This window comes from Phyllobates terribilis, unplaced genomic scaffold (assembly GCF_046119375.1).
Source record: "Phyllobates terribilis strain yellow unplaced genomic scaffold, ASM4611937v1 Scaffold_291__1_contigs__length_2406647, whole genome shotgun sequence".
Taxonomy (NCBI): domain Eukaryota; kingdom Metazoa; phylum Chordata; class Amphibia; order Anura; family Dendrobatidae; genus Phyllobates; species Phyllobates terribilis.
This window is the reverse complement of record NW_027363051.1, coordinates 853,719-869,327: the sequence shown is the minus strand read 5'-3', so window position 1 is coordinate 869,327 and position 15,609 is coordinate 853,719. Positions and strand designations below refer to the sequence as shown.

Here is a 15,609-nt window from a genome sequence, read left to right as displayed (position 1 = left end):
CTCTTCTAGATTTCGCAACTTTTCCTCCAACAGGGACACAAGCTTGCATTTCTGGCATGTGAAGTCTGGCTTTTCCACTGGCAAGTCTGTGAACATGTAGCAGGATATGCAGCTCACCAAATGGCTCCTGGACTCTTCCATGTTCTTACTGTTAATGTTCTTAGTGTCTAATGCACAGCGGAGACCCCCAGCCCCAAATGGACATGTGCAAGTATGTCTACATTAACCCTATGGATGATCATATGTCCACAACAAAAAGCATCCGTGCAATAGAAGAATGAAGTGTCTGCATCTATAATGTGTATATTATGTATAATTACTATAAAAGAGGAAAAAACACAATTCAGTAAATGGATACAAGGTCTGAACGAAGATTCATATCACTGGAGAATCTGGAGTCCAATTCCAGAATCCACAAGGCTTCTCGGGGGTGTACTTTTTATACCAATCTCCCCCTTAGCTGGTCTGGTGACATATTCAATACCCACAACTGTAAAGTGATTAATCCCTTTTGTGCTGTATGAGATGTTGTGATGCTTCAGATGTATTACGTGTTGTGGGGCCAAGAACGTCCCTAACGTGTCCCCCAATGCGGTGACGTAAGGGTCTGACCGTGCCCCCCACATATTGCAGCAGACAAGCTTCACATTGTATGGTGTCAATGACTTGTGGAGCTACAACTAATGAGATGTCGGATATTATAGGGTTTATTATGGTTAGTAGATGCAGACATTTTTGCTTTGTGCACAGACTTGCACAAACCACATTTATTTCTCCCACATTCAATGAAACCTTTGGTGTTTGTCCTCCACGTGTCAGTTGTCTTTCTTGTTGCTGGATCCTTGTCGGTGTATAACATAGGTAAATGTTTTCTGGTAATATTCACTATATTATAGGAATCTTCTCTGCAGCCAGTATTGAATGTAACTCTAGACTGATGGATGTTTCCTTCTTTGTGCGTTTTCGGTAATGTATGAAATATTGGACATTGTGGGTGATTTTCCTTTAATCGTTCTATTTGTTTGGCATTAAGTACAGCCGATACCAAACCCTCCTCCAAAAGACAATGTAAGGGGGTATTGTATGAATTAGTAGGATCTCCATCTAGAGTGCGGCATATATTAGTATCGTCATCCATGTTCATAACCTCCGGCTCATACAACCCACTATCCAGAGCTGTAATCGAGCCCCCTTTATCTGCAGCTCTAATGACTTTATTAGGGCTGTGCTCAGGGCCGTATCTGGCATTCATGCTGCCCTAGGCACTTTAAGTGGTCACGCCCCCTACTGGTAATTCATACTAAAAGTGCTCATACCCTTTAGGCCCCCTTCACACGTACCGGAGACACACACGTACACCCATTATAATCTATAGGCTGCGCACATGGTCACACGGACCGGACATGTCCGTTTTTTGCCGGCAGCTCAGACGTCAGTACGTCCTGTACACAGATGACATAAAGTGTGACATCCGCACACACGTCTGTGTGACACGTGCCGGAAGAGAGTGCAGAATAGAAATGACAGATATTTAGGTGTTAGATGTACAAAGATCGAGATAGATGATAGATATCTGTGAGATATATAATTAGTGCCCTGTGTGTGGAGTTTACTGTACTTGTGTTTAGCTAATAAATTAAAAAAGAGATGTGGAGTCCTCCCTATTTTTGATAACCAGCAAAGGTAAAGCAGACAGCTGTGAGCGGATATTATCAGGGTGGGAAGGTCCTCGGTTACTGGGCCCTTCCCAGCCTAAAAATACCAGCCCTCAGCCGCCTCAGAAATGGCGCACCAATTCAGGTGCTTTGCACGGCTCTTCACGATTGCCCTGGTGCGGTGGCAATCGGGGTAATGGTGGTTAGGGTTGATGACAGCTGTGATTTGTCAAAAACACAGCTGTCTTCAAGGCCTCAGGTTAGTAATGGAGGGGGAAAGGAAAGAGATCCCGGCACTCACCTGTAGTCAATCATTTATTCCACATCCACAAATCTGCAAAACGTTTCAGCTCCTCCAGAGCTTTTGTCAATTGTGGGCAATCACATAGAAATACAACATTTATATAGAAAAAAAACAAGGAAATGACATCACAATGAAATAATAAATGAAGAAAACTACAAACATTCATATAATCATATTAGTCTCATTATATAAAATATACACTGCTCAAAAAATAAAGGGAACACTTACACAACAGAATATAACTCCAAGTGAATCAAACTTCTGTGAAATCAAACTGTCCACTTAGGAAGCAACACTGATTGACAATCAATTTCACAGGCTGTTGTGCAAATGGAATAGACAATAGATGGAAATTATTGGCAATTATCAAGACACCCTCAATAAAGGAGTGGTTCTGCAGGTGGGGACCACAGACCATATCTCAGTACCAATGCTTTCTGGCTGATGTTTTGGTCAGTTTTGAATATTGGTTGTACTTTCACACTCGTGGTAGCATGAGACGGACTCTACAACCCACAGAAGTTGCTCAGGTAGTGCAGCTCATCCAGGATGGCACATCAATGCGAGCTGTGGCAAGAAGATTTGCTGTGTCTGTCAGCGTAGTGTCCAGAGGCTGGAGGCGGTACCAGGAGACAGGCCAGTACACCAGGAGATGTGGGGGGCCATAGGAGGGCAACAACCCAGCAGCAGGACCGCTACCTCCACCTTTGTGCAAGGAGGAACACTGCCAGAGCCCTGCAAAATGACCTCCAGAAGGCCACAAATGTGCATGTGGCTGCACAAACGGTTATAAACCGACTCCATGAGGGTGGTATGAGGGCCCGACGTCCACAGATGGGAGTTGTGCTCACACCCAACACCGTGCAGGGCGCTTGGCATTTGCCACAGAACACCAGGATTGGCAAAGTCGCCACTGGCGCCCTGTGCTCTTCACAGATGAAAGCAGGTTCACACTGCGCACATGTGACAGACGTGACAGAGTCTGGAAACGCCGTGGAGAGCGATCTGCTGCCTGCAACATCCTTCAGCATGACCGGTTTGGCAGTGGGTCAGTAATGGTGTGGGGTGGCATTTCTTTGGAGGGGCGCACAGCCCTCCATGTGCTCACCAGAGGTAGCCTGACTCCCATTAGGTACCAAGATGAGATCCTCAGACCCCTTGTAAGACCATATGCTGGTGTGGTTGGCCCTGGGTTCCTCCTAATGCAGGACAATGCCAGACCTCATGTGGCTGGAATGTGTCAGCGGTTCCTGCAAGATGAAGGCATTGAAGCTATGGACTGGCCGCCCGTTCCCCCAGACCTGAATCCGATTGAGCACATCTGGGACATCATGTCTCGCTCCATCCACCAACGTCACATTTCACTACAGACTGTCCAGGAGTTGGCGGATGCTATAGTCCAGGTCTGGGAGGAGATCCCACAAGAGACCATCCGCAACCTCATCAGGAGCATGCCCAGGCATTGTAGGGAGGTCATACAGGCACGTGGAGGCCACACACAATACTGAGCCTCATCAGGAGCATGCCCAGGCTTTGTATAGAGGTCATACAGGCACGTGGAGGCCACACACAATACTCAGCCTCATCAGGAGCATGCCCAGGCATTGTAGGGAGGTCATACAGGCACGTGGAGGCCACACACAATACTGAGCCTCATCAGGAGCATGCCCAGGCGTTGTAGGGAGGTCATACAGGAACGTGGAGGCCACACACAATACTCAGCCTCATCAGGAGCATGCCCAGGCGTTGTAGGGAGGTCATACAGGCACGTGGAGGCCACACACAATACTGAGCCTCATCAGGAGCATGCCCAGGCGTTGTAGGGAGGTCATACAGGAACGTGGAGGCCACACACAATACTGAGCCTCATCAGGAGCATGCCCAGGCGTTGTAGGGAGGTCATACAGGAACGTGGAGGCCACACACAATACTGAGCCTCATCAGGAGCATGCCCAGGCGTTGTAGGGAGGTCATACAGGAACGTGGAGGCCACACACAATACTCAGCCTCATCAGGAGCATGCCCAGGCGTTGTAGGGAGGTCATACAGGCACGTGGAGGCCACACACAATACTGAGCCTCATCAGGAGCATGCCCAGGCGTTGTAGGGAGGTCATACAGGAACGTGGAGGCCACACACAATACTGAGCCTCATTTTGACTTGTTTTAAGGACATTACATCAAAGTTGGATCAGCCTGTAATGTGTTTTTCCACTTTGTACAGAACAAAGTATTCAAAGTATATAGGCACTAACCGCTGCGTACCGGGTGCTCCCCACAACACCGTCCTTCCGGGTGCGGTGACTTCGTACGTTAGTCGTACATGTGCCCTTTTTTCCTCCTTTAGAGACAAACGCAGAACTTGCTGCTTATTTTAGTGTTTATACCGAGGCGGATGTTGAGATTTATCTCTATTTAAAGAAGAAGAAAGACACGGTAACCCGTCTTTTAATAGATCTGGTTCTCTCCTCTGAGTGATCCCAGAGGATCCTGTCCAGGAGGGAGGCCGTGTCCTCATGGTGACATCATGAGCTCTCAAAAATACAATCACTGGTAAATGGTCACCGTCCTTCCCCCAATCTCCATACAGTGAATTAGGAGAGGAAACCAATGGATAGAAATGTGGAGCTTTCTCCAGCTCCTCTGTGGTTCCATCCCTGGTGGAGACGAGACTTGGAGAAGTTGTTTTTTAGTACGGCTCCTCCATCTGACTGACGAGGGTCTTCTCTGTCCCTCTCCTCAGGGTCCTCATCCTCCGAGTGCAGAGCAGAGAGCATTAGGCTTTGGCCTCGCTGATTATCACTTCATACTTGAGGCCCACAATGTGCTGGGTCCTCGGTACCGGGGGTGAAGACCACAACAATGTAATTTATTCCCTGATACATAAACATAGAATTACCTTTTCTGAGAGACGAGTCTTATATATAGACAGATACACGGCAGGTCATGTATTCAGTCTGTGTGTCTCCACAGATGGATCCAGGAGGAGAAATCCACCAGAGAGATGTCCCCGTCCTCTGTATCCCCAGGACTGTCCAGAGGAGAATCACAACATCCCGGAGGATCATCAGGTAGATGACACTGAAGTCCCCACAACATCTGACCATAAAGTGATGGGACCTGAGCTCATCTTACAATGTTCTTTTTAGGGTGAAGATCTGATTGATATTAAGGTTGAGGTTATACATGGAGAGCAAGAGGCGACCGCAATATGGGCCGATCAGGGTGAGGAGGGGAGACTGTCATGTCGGTTCTGTGGTCATCTACTACAACTCCCATCATCTCATGATCACATGACACAATCTACAGTGGCATGTAAAAGTTTGGGCACCCCTGGTCAAAATTCCTGTTATTGTTGCACAGTTAAGCAAGTTGAAGATGAAATGATCTCTAAAAGACCTAAAGTTAAAGATGACACATTTCCTTTGTATTACCCTTGGACATTTGTGTGCTCAGATAACTTTGACCAATGATTCGGACCTTACTTAGCCTGTTAGGGTTAGGGCTCGTTCACTATGATCGTTAGGAAAGGCCAGCGTTATTAAAACACAGCCTACTCTAGCAATGTGCCAAAAAACAGCAGCCATGGCTTCTTCTAATCCGCTGTCTAGCACTCTGAAAATGGTGGAGGCCCACAAAGCAGGAGAAGGCTATGAGCAAAGCGTTTTCAAGTTGCCCTTTCCTCGGTTCAAAATGTAATAAAGAAATGGCAGTTAACAGAAACAGTGGAGGTCAAGATAAGGTCTGGAAGACCAAATTAATTTTCAGTAGGATTGCTAGAGAGGCAAATCAGAACCCCCGCCTGACTGCAAAAGACCTTCAGAAAGATTTAGCAGACTCTGGAGTTGTGGTACATTGTTGTACTCTTCAGAGACACCTGCACAAATATGGCCTTCATGGAAGAGTCATCAGAAGAAAACCTCTCCTGTGACCTCACCATGAAATTCAGCGTCAGAAGTATGCAAAAGTACATCTAAGAAGGTCTGATGCATTTTGGACACAAGTCTTGTGGACCGATGTGGTTAAAATAGAGCAATGATCAAAGTTGTGTGGAGAAAAAAGGGCACAGAATTTTAGGAAAAGAACATCTCGCCAACCATTAAGCATGGTGGTGGATCAATCCTGCTTTGGGGTTGTGTTGCAGCCAATGGCACAGGGAACGGGTAGAGGGAAGAATGGATTCCAAGAAATTTCAGCAAATTCTTGATGCAAACATAACATCATCTGCAAAAAAGCTGGAGGTGAAAAAAGGATGGCAAATGATAATGATACTAAACACACGTCAAAAGGCGCAAGCTGAAGGTTTTACAATGGCCCTCATAGTCCCCTGATTTGAACATCATTGAAAATCTGTGGCTAGACCTCAAAATAGCACAGGATGCAAGACGACCCAAGAATCTCACAGAACGGGAAGAATTCTCCAAAGAAGAATGATTGAAAATCCCTCAAACAAGAATTGAAAGACTATTGTCAGCTACAAAAAGCATTTACAAGCTGTGATACTTTCAAAAGGGGGCGCTACTAGGTGCTAACCTTGCCGGGTGCCAAAACTTTTGCATTTGCCCATTTTCCCTTATTGAATTTTTTTTTAAATGTAAAAGATGAAAATATATATAATTTATTATTTATTGTTTTGCCTAAAATACAAAGGAAATGTCATCTGTAACTTTAGGCCGTTTATTTCATCTTCAACTTAACTGTTCACAATAACAGTAATTTTGACCATTGGTGCCCAAACTTTTACATGTCACTGTATTCTGTCACTATGTGTTTCCTACAGATGGACTCATGGAAAGAAATCCACCAGAGAGATGTCCCCGTCCTCTGTATCCCCAGGACTGTCCAGAGGAGAATCACAACATCCCGGAGGATCATCAGGTAGACGGTGCTGAGCCCTGTACCGGATCTGTATATGGGGGGACATTTCTGATCGAGGTCATAGATGTCACAGATTTTGGTGGTTTCTTGTATTGTGCTGATTGTTACATCTGATATATCAGGAGGAAGATCCGACTAAGAATAAAGTGAAGGACGAGACAGAAGAAGAAGTGATGACGCCCCCTCGTCATCACTTCTTCTTCTGTCTCGTCCTTCACTTTATTCTTAGTCGGATCTTCCTCCTGATATATCAGATGTAACAATCAGCACAATACAAGAAACCACCAAAATCTGTGACATCTATGACCTCGATCAGCCGTGTGTGAGTGACGGGAAGGAGGAGATTCCGGTAGATGTTTCCACAGGTATGTAATAATGACCAGCGTGTGATGATGATGACTGACGTATGACGATGATGATTGGCATGTGACTATGATTAGCGGCGTGTGATGATGATGACTGGCGTATGATGATGATGATTGGCATGTGACTATGATTAGTGGCGTGTGATGATGATGACTGGCGTATGACGATGATGATTGGCATGTGACTATGATTAGCGGCGTGTGATGATGATGACTGGCGTATGACGATGATGATTGGCATGTGACTATGATTAGCGGCGTGTGATGATGATGACTGGCGTATGATGATGATGATTGGCATGTGACTATGATTAGTGGCGTGTGATGATGATGACTGGCGTATGACGATGATGATTGGCATGTGACTATGATTAGTGGCGTGTGATGATGATGACTGGCGTATGACGATGATGATTGGCATGTGACTATGATTAGCGGCGTGTGATGATGATGACCGGCGTGTGATGATGATGACTGGCGTATGATGATGATGATTGGCATGTGACTATGATTAGCGGCGTGTGATGATGATGACTGGCGTATGACGATGATGATTGGCATGTGACTATGATTAGTGACGTGTGATGATGATGATGACTGGCGTATGACGATGATGATTGGCATATGACTATGATTAGCGGTGAGTGATGATGATGACTGGCGTATGACGATGATGATTGGCATGTGACTATGATTAGCGGCGTGTGATGATGATGACTGGCGTATGACGATGATGATTGGCATGTGACTATGATTAGCGGCGTGTGATGATGATGACTGGCGTATGATGATGATGATTGGCATGTGACTATGATTAGCGGTGAGTGATGATGATGACTGGCGTATGACGATGATGATTGGCATGTGACTATGATTAGCGGCGTGTGATGATGATGACTGGCGTATGACGATGATGATTGGCATGTGACTATGATTAGCGGCGTGTGATGATGATGACTGGCGTATGATGATGATGATTGGCATGTGACTATGATTAGTGGCGTGTGATGATGATGACTGGCGTATGACGATGATGATTGGCATGTGACTATGATTAGTGGCGTGTGATGATGATGACTGGCGTATGACGATGATGATTGGCATGTGACTATGATTAGCGGCGTGTGATGATGATGACCGGCGTGTGATGATGATGACTGGCGTATGATGATGATGATTGGCATGTGACTATGATTAGCGGCGTGTGATGATGATGACTGGCGTATGACGATGATGATTGGCATGTGACTATGATTAGTGACGTGTGATGATGATGATGACTGGCGTATGACGATGATGATTGGCATATGACTATGATTAGCGGTGTGTGATGATGATGACTGGCGTATGACGATGATGATTGGCATGTGACTATGATTAGTGACGTGTGATGATGATGACTGGCGTATGACGATGATGATTGGCATGTGACTATGATTAGCGGCGTGTGATGATGATGACTGGCGTATGACGATGATGATTGGCATGTGACTATGATTAGTGGCGTGTGATGATGATGACTGGCGTATGACGATGATGATTGGCATGTGACTATGATTAGCGGCGTGTGATGATGATGACTGGCGTATGACGATGATGATTGGCATGTGACTATGATTAGCGGCGTGTGATGATGATGATTGGCATGTGACTATGATTAGCGGCGTATGACGATGATGATTGGCATGTGACTATGATTAGCGGCGTGTGACGATGACCGGTGTGTGATATTGTATGAAGTCTCCGGTGCAGTGAAGCTTTATCCGCCGTCCACATCACAGCAGAAGCGTCCGGTGATGGCGCGGCTGCTCCTGTACAGAGTCCGGTTGCGCACCGATGAATAACTGGGCCGCATTCACACCTCTTAATGATTTAATAAGCACATTTTTAATTTTCCTAATTGTGTTTTTTAATATTACTTCCATCTTTTATTTTCGTATTATTCTTACACAAGTCTCATGCTGCCATATAAATGACTGAGCTTGCGATTCGGACAGAACCCCGGGGGAAGATTCCGTATAATGAGGCGCTGTGGACGCCGTCTGGCCTATGATCCAGTGATGTCCATCTTTTTCAGCGTGCATAAAAGCGCAGTCGACCAGAGGCTAGACGGAGTCCAGTGTAACTCTGCTGCCTCATTATTGTGAATGGATCCCTCGGGGGTGTCATCTGAATCATGTATTTTGTAGATTTAGATGGAAACTCCGATGTACAGTGGGTACGGAAAGTATTCAGACCCCTTTACATTTTTCACTCTTTGTTTCATTGCAGCTATTCGGTAAGTTCTAAAAAGTTCATTTTTTTCTCATTAAAGTACACTCTGCACCCCATCTTGACTGAAAAAAAAACAGAAATGCAGACATTTTTGCAAATTTATTGAAAAAGAAAAACTGAAATATCACATGGTCATAATTATTCAGACCCTTTGCTCAGTATTGAGTAGAAGCCCCTTTTGAGCTAGTACAGCCATGAGTCTTCTTGGGAATGATGCAACAAGTTTTTCACACTTGGATTTGGGGGTCCTCTTCCATTCTTCCTTGCAGATCCTCTCCAGTTCCATCAGGTTGGATGGTGAACGTTGGTGGACAGACATTTTCAGGTCTCTCCAGAGATGCTCAATTGGGTTTAGGTCACGGCTCTGGCTGGGCCAGTCAAGAATGGCCACAGAGTTGTTCTGAAGCCACTCCTTTGTCATTTTAGCTGTGTGCTTATGGTCACTGTCTTGTTGGAAGGTGAACCTTCGGCCAAGTCTGAGATCCAGAGCACTCTAGAAGAGGTTTTCATCCAGGATATCTCTGTACTTGGCTGCATTCATGTTTCCTTCAATTGCAACCAGTCATCCTGTCCCTGCAGCTGAAAAATACCCCCATAGCATGATGCTGCCTCCACCATGTTTCACTGTAGGGATTGTATTGGGCAGGTCAAGAGCAGTGCCTGGTTTTCTCCACACATACCGCTTAGAATTATCACCAAAAAGTTCTATCTTTGTCTCATGAGACCAGAGAATCTTATTTCTCATAGTCTGGGAGTCCTTCATGTGTTTTGAGCAAACTCTATGCAGGCTTTCATATGTCTTGCACTGAAGAGAGGCTTCCATCTGGCCACTCTGCGATAAAGGCCCGACTGGTGTCAGGCTGCAGTGATCGTTGACTTTGTGGAACTTTCTCCCATCTCCCTACTGCATCTCTGGAGCTCAGCCACAGTGATCTTGGGGTTTTTCTTTACCTCTCCTACCAAGGCTCTTCTCCCACGATTGCTCAGTTTGGCTGGACGGCCAGGTCTAGGAAGACTTCTGGTGGTCCCAAACTTCTTCCATTTAAGGATTATGAAGGCCATTGTGCTCTTAGGAACCTTGAGTAATGCAGAAATACTTTTGGAACCTTGGCCAGATCTGTGCCTTGCCACAATTCTGTCTCTGAGCTCCTTGGGCTGTTCCTTTGAGCTCATGATTCTCATTTGGTCTGATATGCACTGTGAGCCGTGAGGTCTTATATAGACAGGTGTGTGCCTTTCCAAATCAAGTCCTATCAGTTTAATTAAACACAGCTGGACTCCAATGAAGGAGTAGAACCATCTCAAGGAGAATCACAAGGAAATGGACAGCATGTGACTTAAATATGAGTGTCTGAGGAAAGGGTCTGAATACTTATGACCATGTGACATTTCAGTTTTTCTTTTTTAATAAATTTGCAAAATTGTCTGCATTTCTGCTTTTTTTCAATCAAGATGGGGTGCAGAGTGGACTTTAATGAGAAAAATAAATGAACTTTTTAGAATTTACAAAATGGCTGCAATGAAACAAAGAGTAAAAAATGTAAAGGGGTCTGAATACTTCCCGTACCCACTGTAAGTGTTCAGCGTACAGCAGAGGATAAATATGCTCCAAAATGTTCTGTACCCCAAAATGCCACCATTAAGAGCTTCTACTCAACCCACAAAAAACAAGTCCCCACTCAGGTTCATCATCTGTAAACAGTAATATAGGGGGTGTACATATCACTGGTAGCACAAAGGCTCTGGAAAAGTGACTTGGCTCCCACTTAAAGAAATCCAGTGACATCTGCGCTCCCAAATCCAAATGCCCCCTCCTCCTGGGCCCCACCGTGTGCAGTTAGCATCCACATGTTTGGCATTACTGTAGCGAGGAGAGACAATTTATTTCTCCAGAAAGCACTAGCTGGGAATCATGTACTGGGCGCTACAACGTAAGGGCACTGCAATATACCGGACACTACAATGTACTGACCACTATAAGGGAATATTTGCATTTTCACTTCACAACATCCATTACTGCTCGTTTCTGGAAAGCACCCATGGAGTCAAATTCATCACTACACCTGTAGATACATTTCCATAGGGGTGTAATTTCCAAACTGGTGTCACTTGAGGGGGGATTCTGCTCTTCTGCCACTTCGGGGCTCTGTATATGGAGTCTGCAAACTGTTCTACTAAAGTTTGTTCTCCAAGAGTCAAATAGCGCTCCTTCCCTCCCGAGTCTCACCATGTGGCTAAGCAGTACAGTACAGCCACATATGGGGTATTGCCCCGTTCAGCAGAAATTGTATAAAGTTATGTGGTCATTTTTACCCATTTTCCCTTGTGAAAATGTAAAATCTGGGGATAAAATAACATAGTGGTAAAAATGTAATTTTTTTTTTTTCACCGTTCAATTGTATAATATTTTGTGAATCACAATTACCTTGCATTCATTGGGAAAGTGCGCGGTGGATGCTGGGTGTGACGCGCGGGGAAACCCCACCCACAGCCCGGCGTCCACCGCGGGGATCGCATCACCGAGTCACGCCTCACTTGACGTGACATCAGGGGAAGCAAGAGCCGGCTGAGGCCGGGGGTCGCGTGATGCCGGTGAGTGGCCAGCGATAGCGCCGCTCACAGCCAATAAAGACAAAGCTAGGTAATTAGAAAAAATCTTCTCTCAACGGGTTAATTACATTGGGGGCATTTTTAATAGTAGTGGACATCTTCTTTAATTACGTGGACACTTTTCTATACTAAGGGCAAGATATGAAGCTTGAGAGAGTGAAATGGCACTGGAGGTACATTAAGGGAACCTGTCATCAGTAATTACCACTTAAAGAACTATTTGCTGTCTAATCTCTGCCACCCCTGACTTGTGCCAATGTCACCAGTTTATAAGTGTCATTCACTTTACCCGTCATTGTGTTAATGTTATGGCATGTAGTTGTCCTCCTTATTACCGGTACTTTCACTGACGAGGGTCTTCATTGTGAGATCCAGAAAATACATTCAGAAATCTCTTTTGTGTTGAAGAAAAAACTCACATCTAATTTATCTTTCATCCTGATAGGAAATCCTTGTGAGAATAACGGTTCATCACTAAACTGTAAAAAAGAAGATATCATGAAGCACTCTAATGGAGGAAACCTCATCACCCTTCCTGCACCTCCTGGACTTCACAGCACTTCACTTTCTTATAATCCTCCTAATCATGAGGAATCATCTCCTGAGCAATCTCACATTATTACCAAAAGTCCAGGTGGCAAAGTGGATTCAAGATTTCAGTGTGACAAGAAATTTACAAAAAGCTCAGATTTTTTAACACACAGAAAACACAAAGGTAAAAAGCCATACTCATGTTCAGAATGTGGGAAATTCTTTACATATAAATCACAATTTGTTATACATGAGAGAATTCATACAGGAGAGAAGCCATTTTCATGTTCGGAATGTGGGAAGTCCTTTAAACATAAAGGGGATCTTATTACACATCAGAGAATTCATACAAGAGAGAAACCATATTCATGTTCGGAATGTGGGAAATGTTTTGGAAGTAAATCAGAGCTTGTTAAACATCAAAGAATTCACACAGGAGAAAAGCCATTTTCATGTTCGGAATGTGGGAAGTCCTTCAAACAGAAAGGGGATCTTATTAGACATCAGAGAATTCATACAAGAGAGAAGACATTTTCATGTTCGGAATGTGGGAAATGTTTTGGAAGTAAATCAGACCTTGTTAAACATCAAAGAATTCACACAGGAGAAAAGCCATTTTCATGTTCAGAATGTGGGAAGTCCTTCAAACAGAAAGGGGATCTTATTAGACATCAGAGAATTCACACAGGAAAAAAGCCGTATTCATGTTCAAAATGTGGAAAGTCCTTCACAGGTAAAGGAAGTCTTATTAGACATGAGAGAATTCACACAGGAGAGAAGCCATATTCATGTTCAGAATGTGGGAAATGCTTTACAGATAAAAGGGCTCTTATTAGACATCAGAAAACTCACACAGGAAAGAAGCCATATTCCTGTTCAGAATGTGGGAAATGCTTTACATTTCAAGGGAGTCTTATTACACATCAGAAAATTCACACAGGAGAGAAGCCATATTCATGTTCAGAATGTGGGAAGTCCTTTACAGATAAAGGGAATCTTATTCCACATCAGCGAATTCACACAGGAGAGAAGCCATATTCATGTTCAGAATGTGGGAAGTGTTTTAGTTATAAATCAGATCTTGTTAAACATCACAGAATTCACACAGGAGAAAAGCCATATTCATGTCCAGAATGTGGGAAATGCTTTACAGAGAAATCAACACTTGTGATACACGAGAAAATTCACACAGGAGAGCAGCCGTATTCATGTTCAGAATGCGGGAAATCTTTTATGCTTAAATCAAATCTTTCTGCTCATAAGAGAATTCATACAGGAGAAAAGCCATTTTTTTGTTCAGAATGTGGGAAATGTTTCAAAAGTAAATCAGAGCTTGTTATACATCAAAGAATTCACACCGGGGAGAAACCGTTTTCATGTTTACAATGTGGAAAATGCTTTACAGCTAAATCAGATCTTGTTAGACATCAGAGAACTCACACAGGAGAAAAGCCGTATTCATGTTCAGAATGTGGGAAATGCTTTACAGATAAAAGGAGTCTTATTCCACATCAGCGAATTCACACAGGAGAGAAGCCATATTCGTGTTCAGAATGTGGGAAATGCTTTACAAATAAAGGGAATCTTATTAGACATCAGAGAAATCACACAGGAGAAAAAAACATTTTCATGTTCACTATGTGAGAAGTCCTTCAGAAATAAAGGGCATCTTAGTAGACATCAGAGCATTCATACTGGAAAGTCACCATATTCATGCTCAGAATGTGGGAAGTGTTTTAGTTATAAATCAGATCTTGTTAAACATCACAGAATTCACACAGGAGAAAATCCGTATTTATGTTCATTCTGTGAGAAATGCTTTCCAAAAAAAATGTATCTTGTGCAGCATGAGAGAAGTCACACAGGAGAGAAGCCGTATTCATGTTCAGAATGTGGGAAATCTTTTATACATAAATCACACCTTGTAAAACATGAGAGAAGTCATACGGGAAAGAAAGTGTAATTATGTTCACTGTGTTTTATAAAGTTTAATAAACATTGTTCAGCATAAATGAGTACACCCCCTTTGATGAGTAAGATTTTATTTAATAGCTCACTGAACACAAGATCAGTTTCTACAATTTTGCCAACACTGAATTTCATAGAACATTTTTTTGTAATCAAAACATGAAAGTAAGGGTAATAATATAACTCTCATTAGAAAATCTTCAGTTTTACTCAAATTAGTTGATGCAAAAATGAGTACACCCCACATCAAAAGCTACTACATCTATTATTTTGTATGGCCTCCATAATTTTAAAGGACGGCATCAAGTTTTCTAGGCCTGGAATGAACAAGTTAGTGACAATACTATATCTATCTTTTTTCTCTCTTTCGATAACGAGCTCTTAGAGCCTGGATGCCGGATGGAGCGATGACAACTTGTCTCTTCAGAATCCCCCATAGGTGTTTGGTTGGGTTCAGATCAGGAGACACTTGGCCACTGAATCACTGTCACCCTGTTCTTCAGAAATGTAACAGTGGCCTACCAAGGGAACAGAGTGATGGCAGCATCTTTTCTGTCACTACAGAGCAGAACATCTGTGAATTCATGATGTCATCAATGACCTGTAGCTCCTCATGCAGCCGCACATAAGGACACGGCCACCACCAGGTCTCACTGTAGACCCCATGCATTCTCATTGTATTCCTCACCTCTTCAATGTCATACAGATTTGAAGCCATCAGTTCCAAAAAAACCTTTATCTTGGTCTCATCACCCCAGAGTATAAAGTCCCAGGAGGCTTCATATGTTTCCGCATGTGTCCTGGCAGATTGTAGGGCGGCTTTTTTGTGCATGGGATTTAGGAGAGGCTTTCTATGTGGACAACACCCATGTCTGCCATTCCTCTATAGAAAACATTGTCTGCTTTCAGCTCATCTCTCAGTGCTTGGATGAGAAATCACAGTTGGGAAGGAATGGACGGGACAAAGAAAGTTACTGATAATCCAGCACTTGTTTTCCCGTGTGAATAAAACCAAAAACTTTTAT

General features: G+C 43.8%; 1 protein-coding gene across 1 annotated transcript in view; it reads left to right on the top strand.

The window, feature by feature from the left end:
- LOC141220396 (uncharacterized) overlaps nucleotides 1–15,609 on the top strand; it is a 163,367-nt gene that overhangs the window by 62,314 nt on the left and 85,444 nt on the right. Inside the window, 3 exon segments of the mRNA XM_073666323.1 lie at nucleotides 1,425–1,462; nucleotides 12,790–14,233; nucleotides 14,235–14,567. Of these exon segments, the coding sequence (XP_073522424.1) occupies nucleotides 1,425–1,462; nucleotides 12,790–14,233; nucleotides 14,235–14,567 (1,815 nt within the window).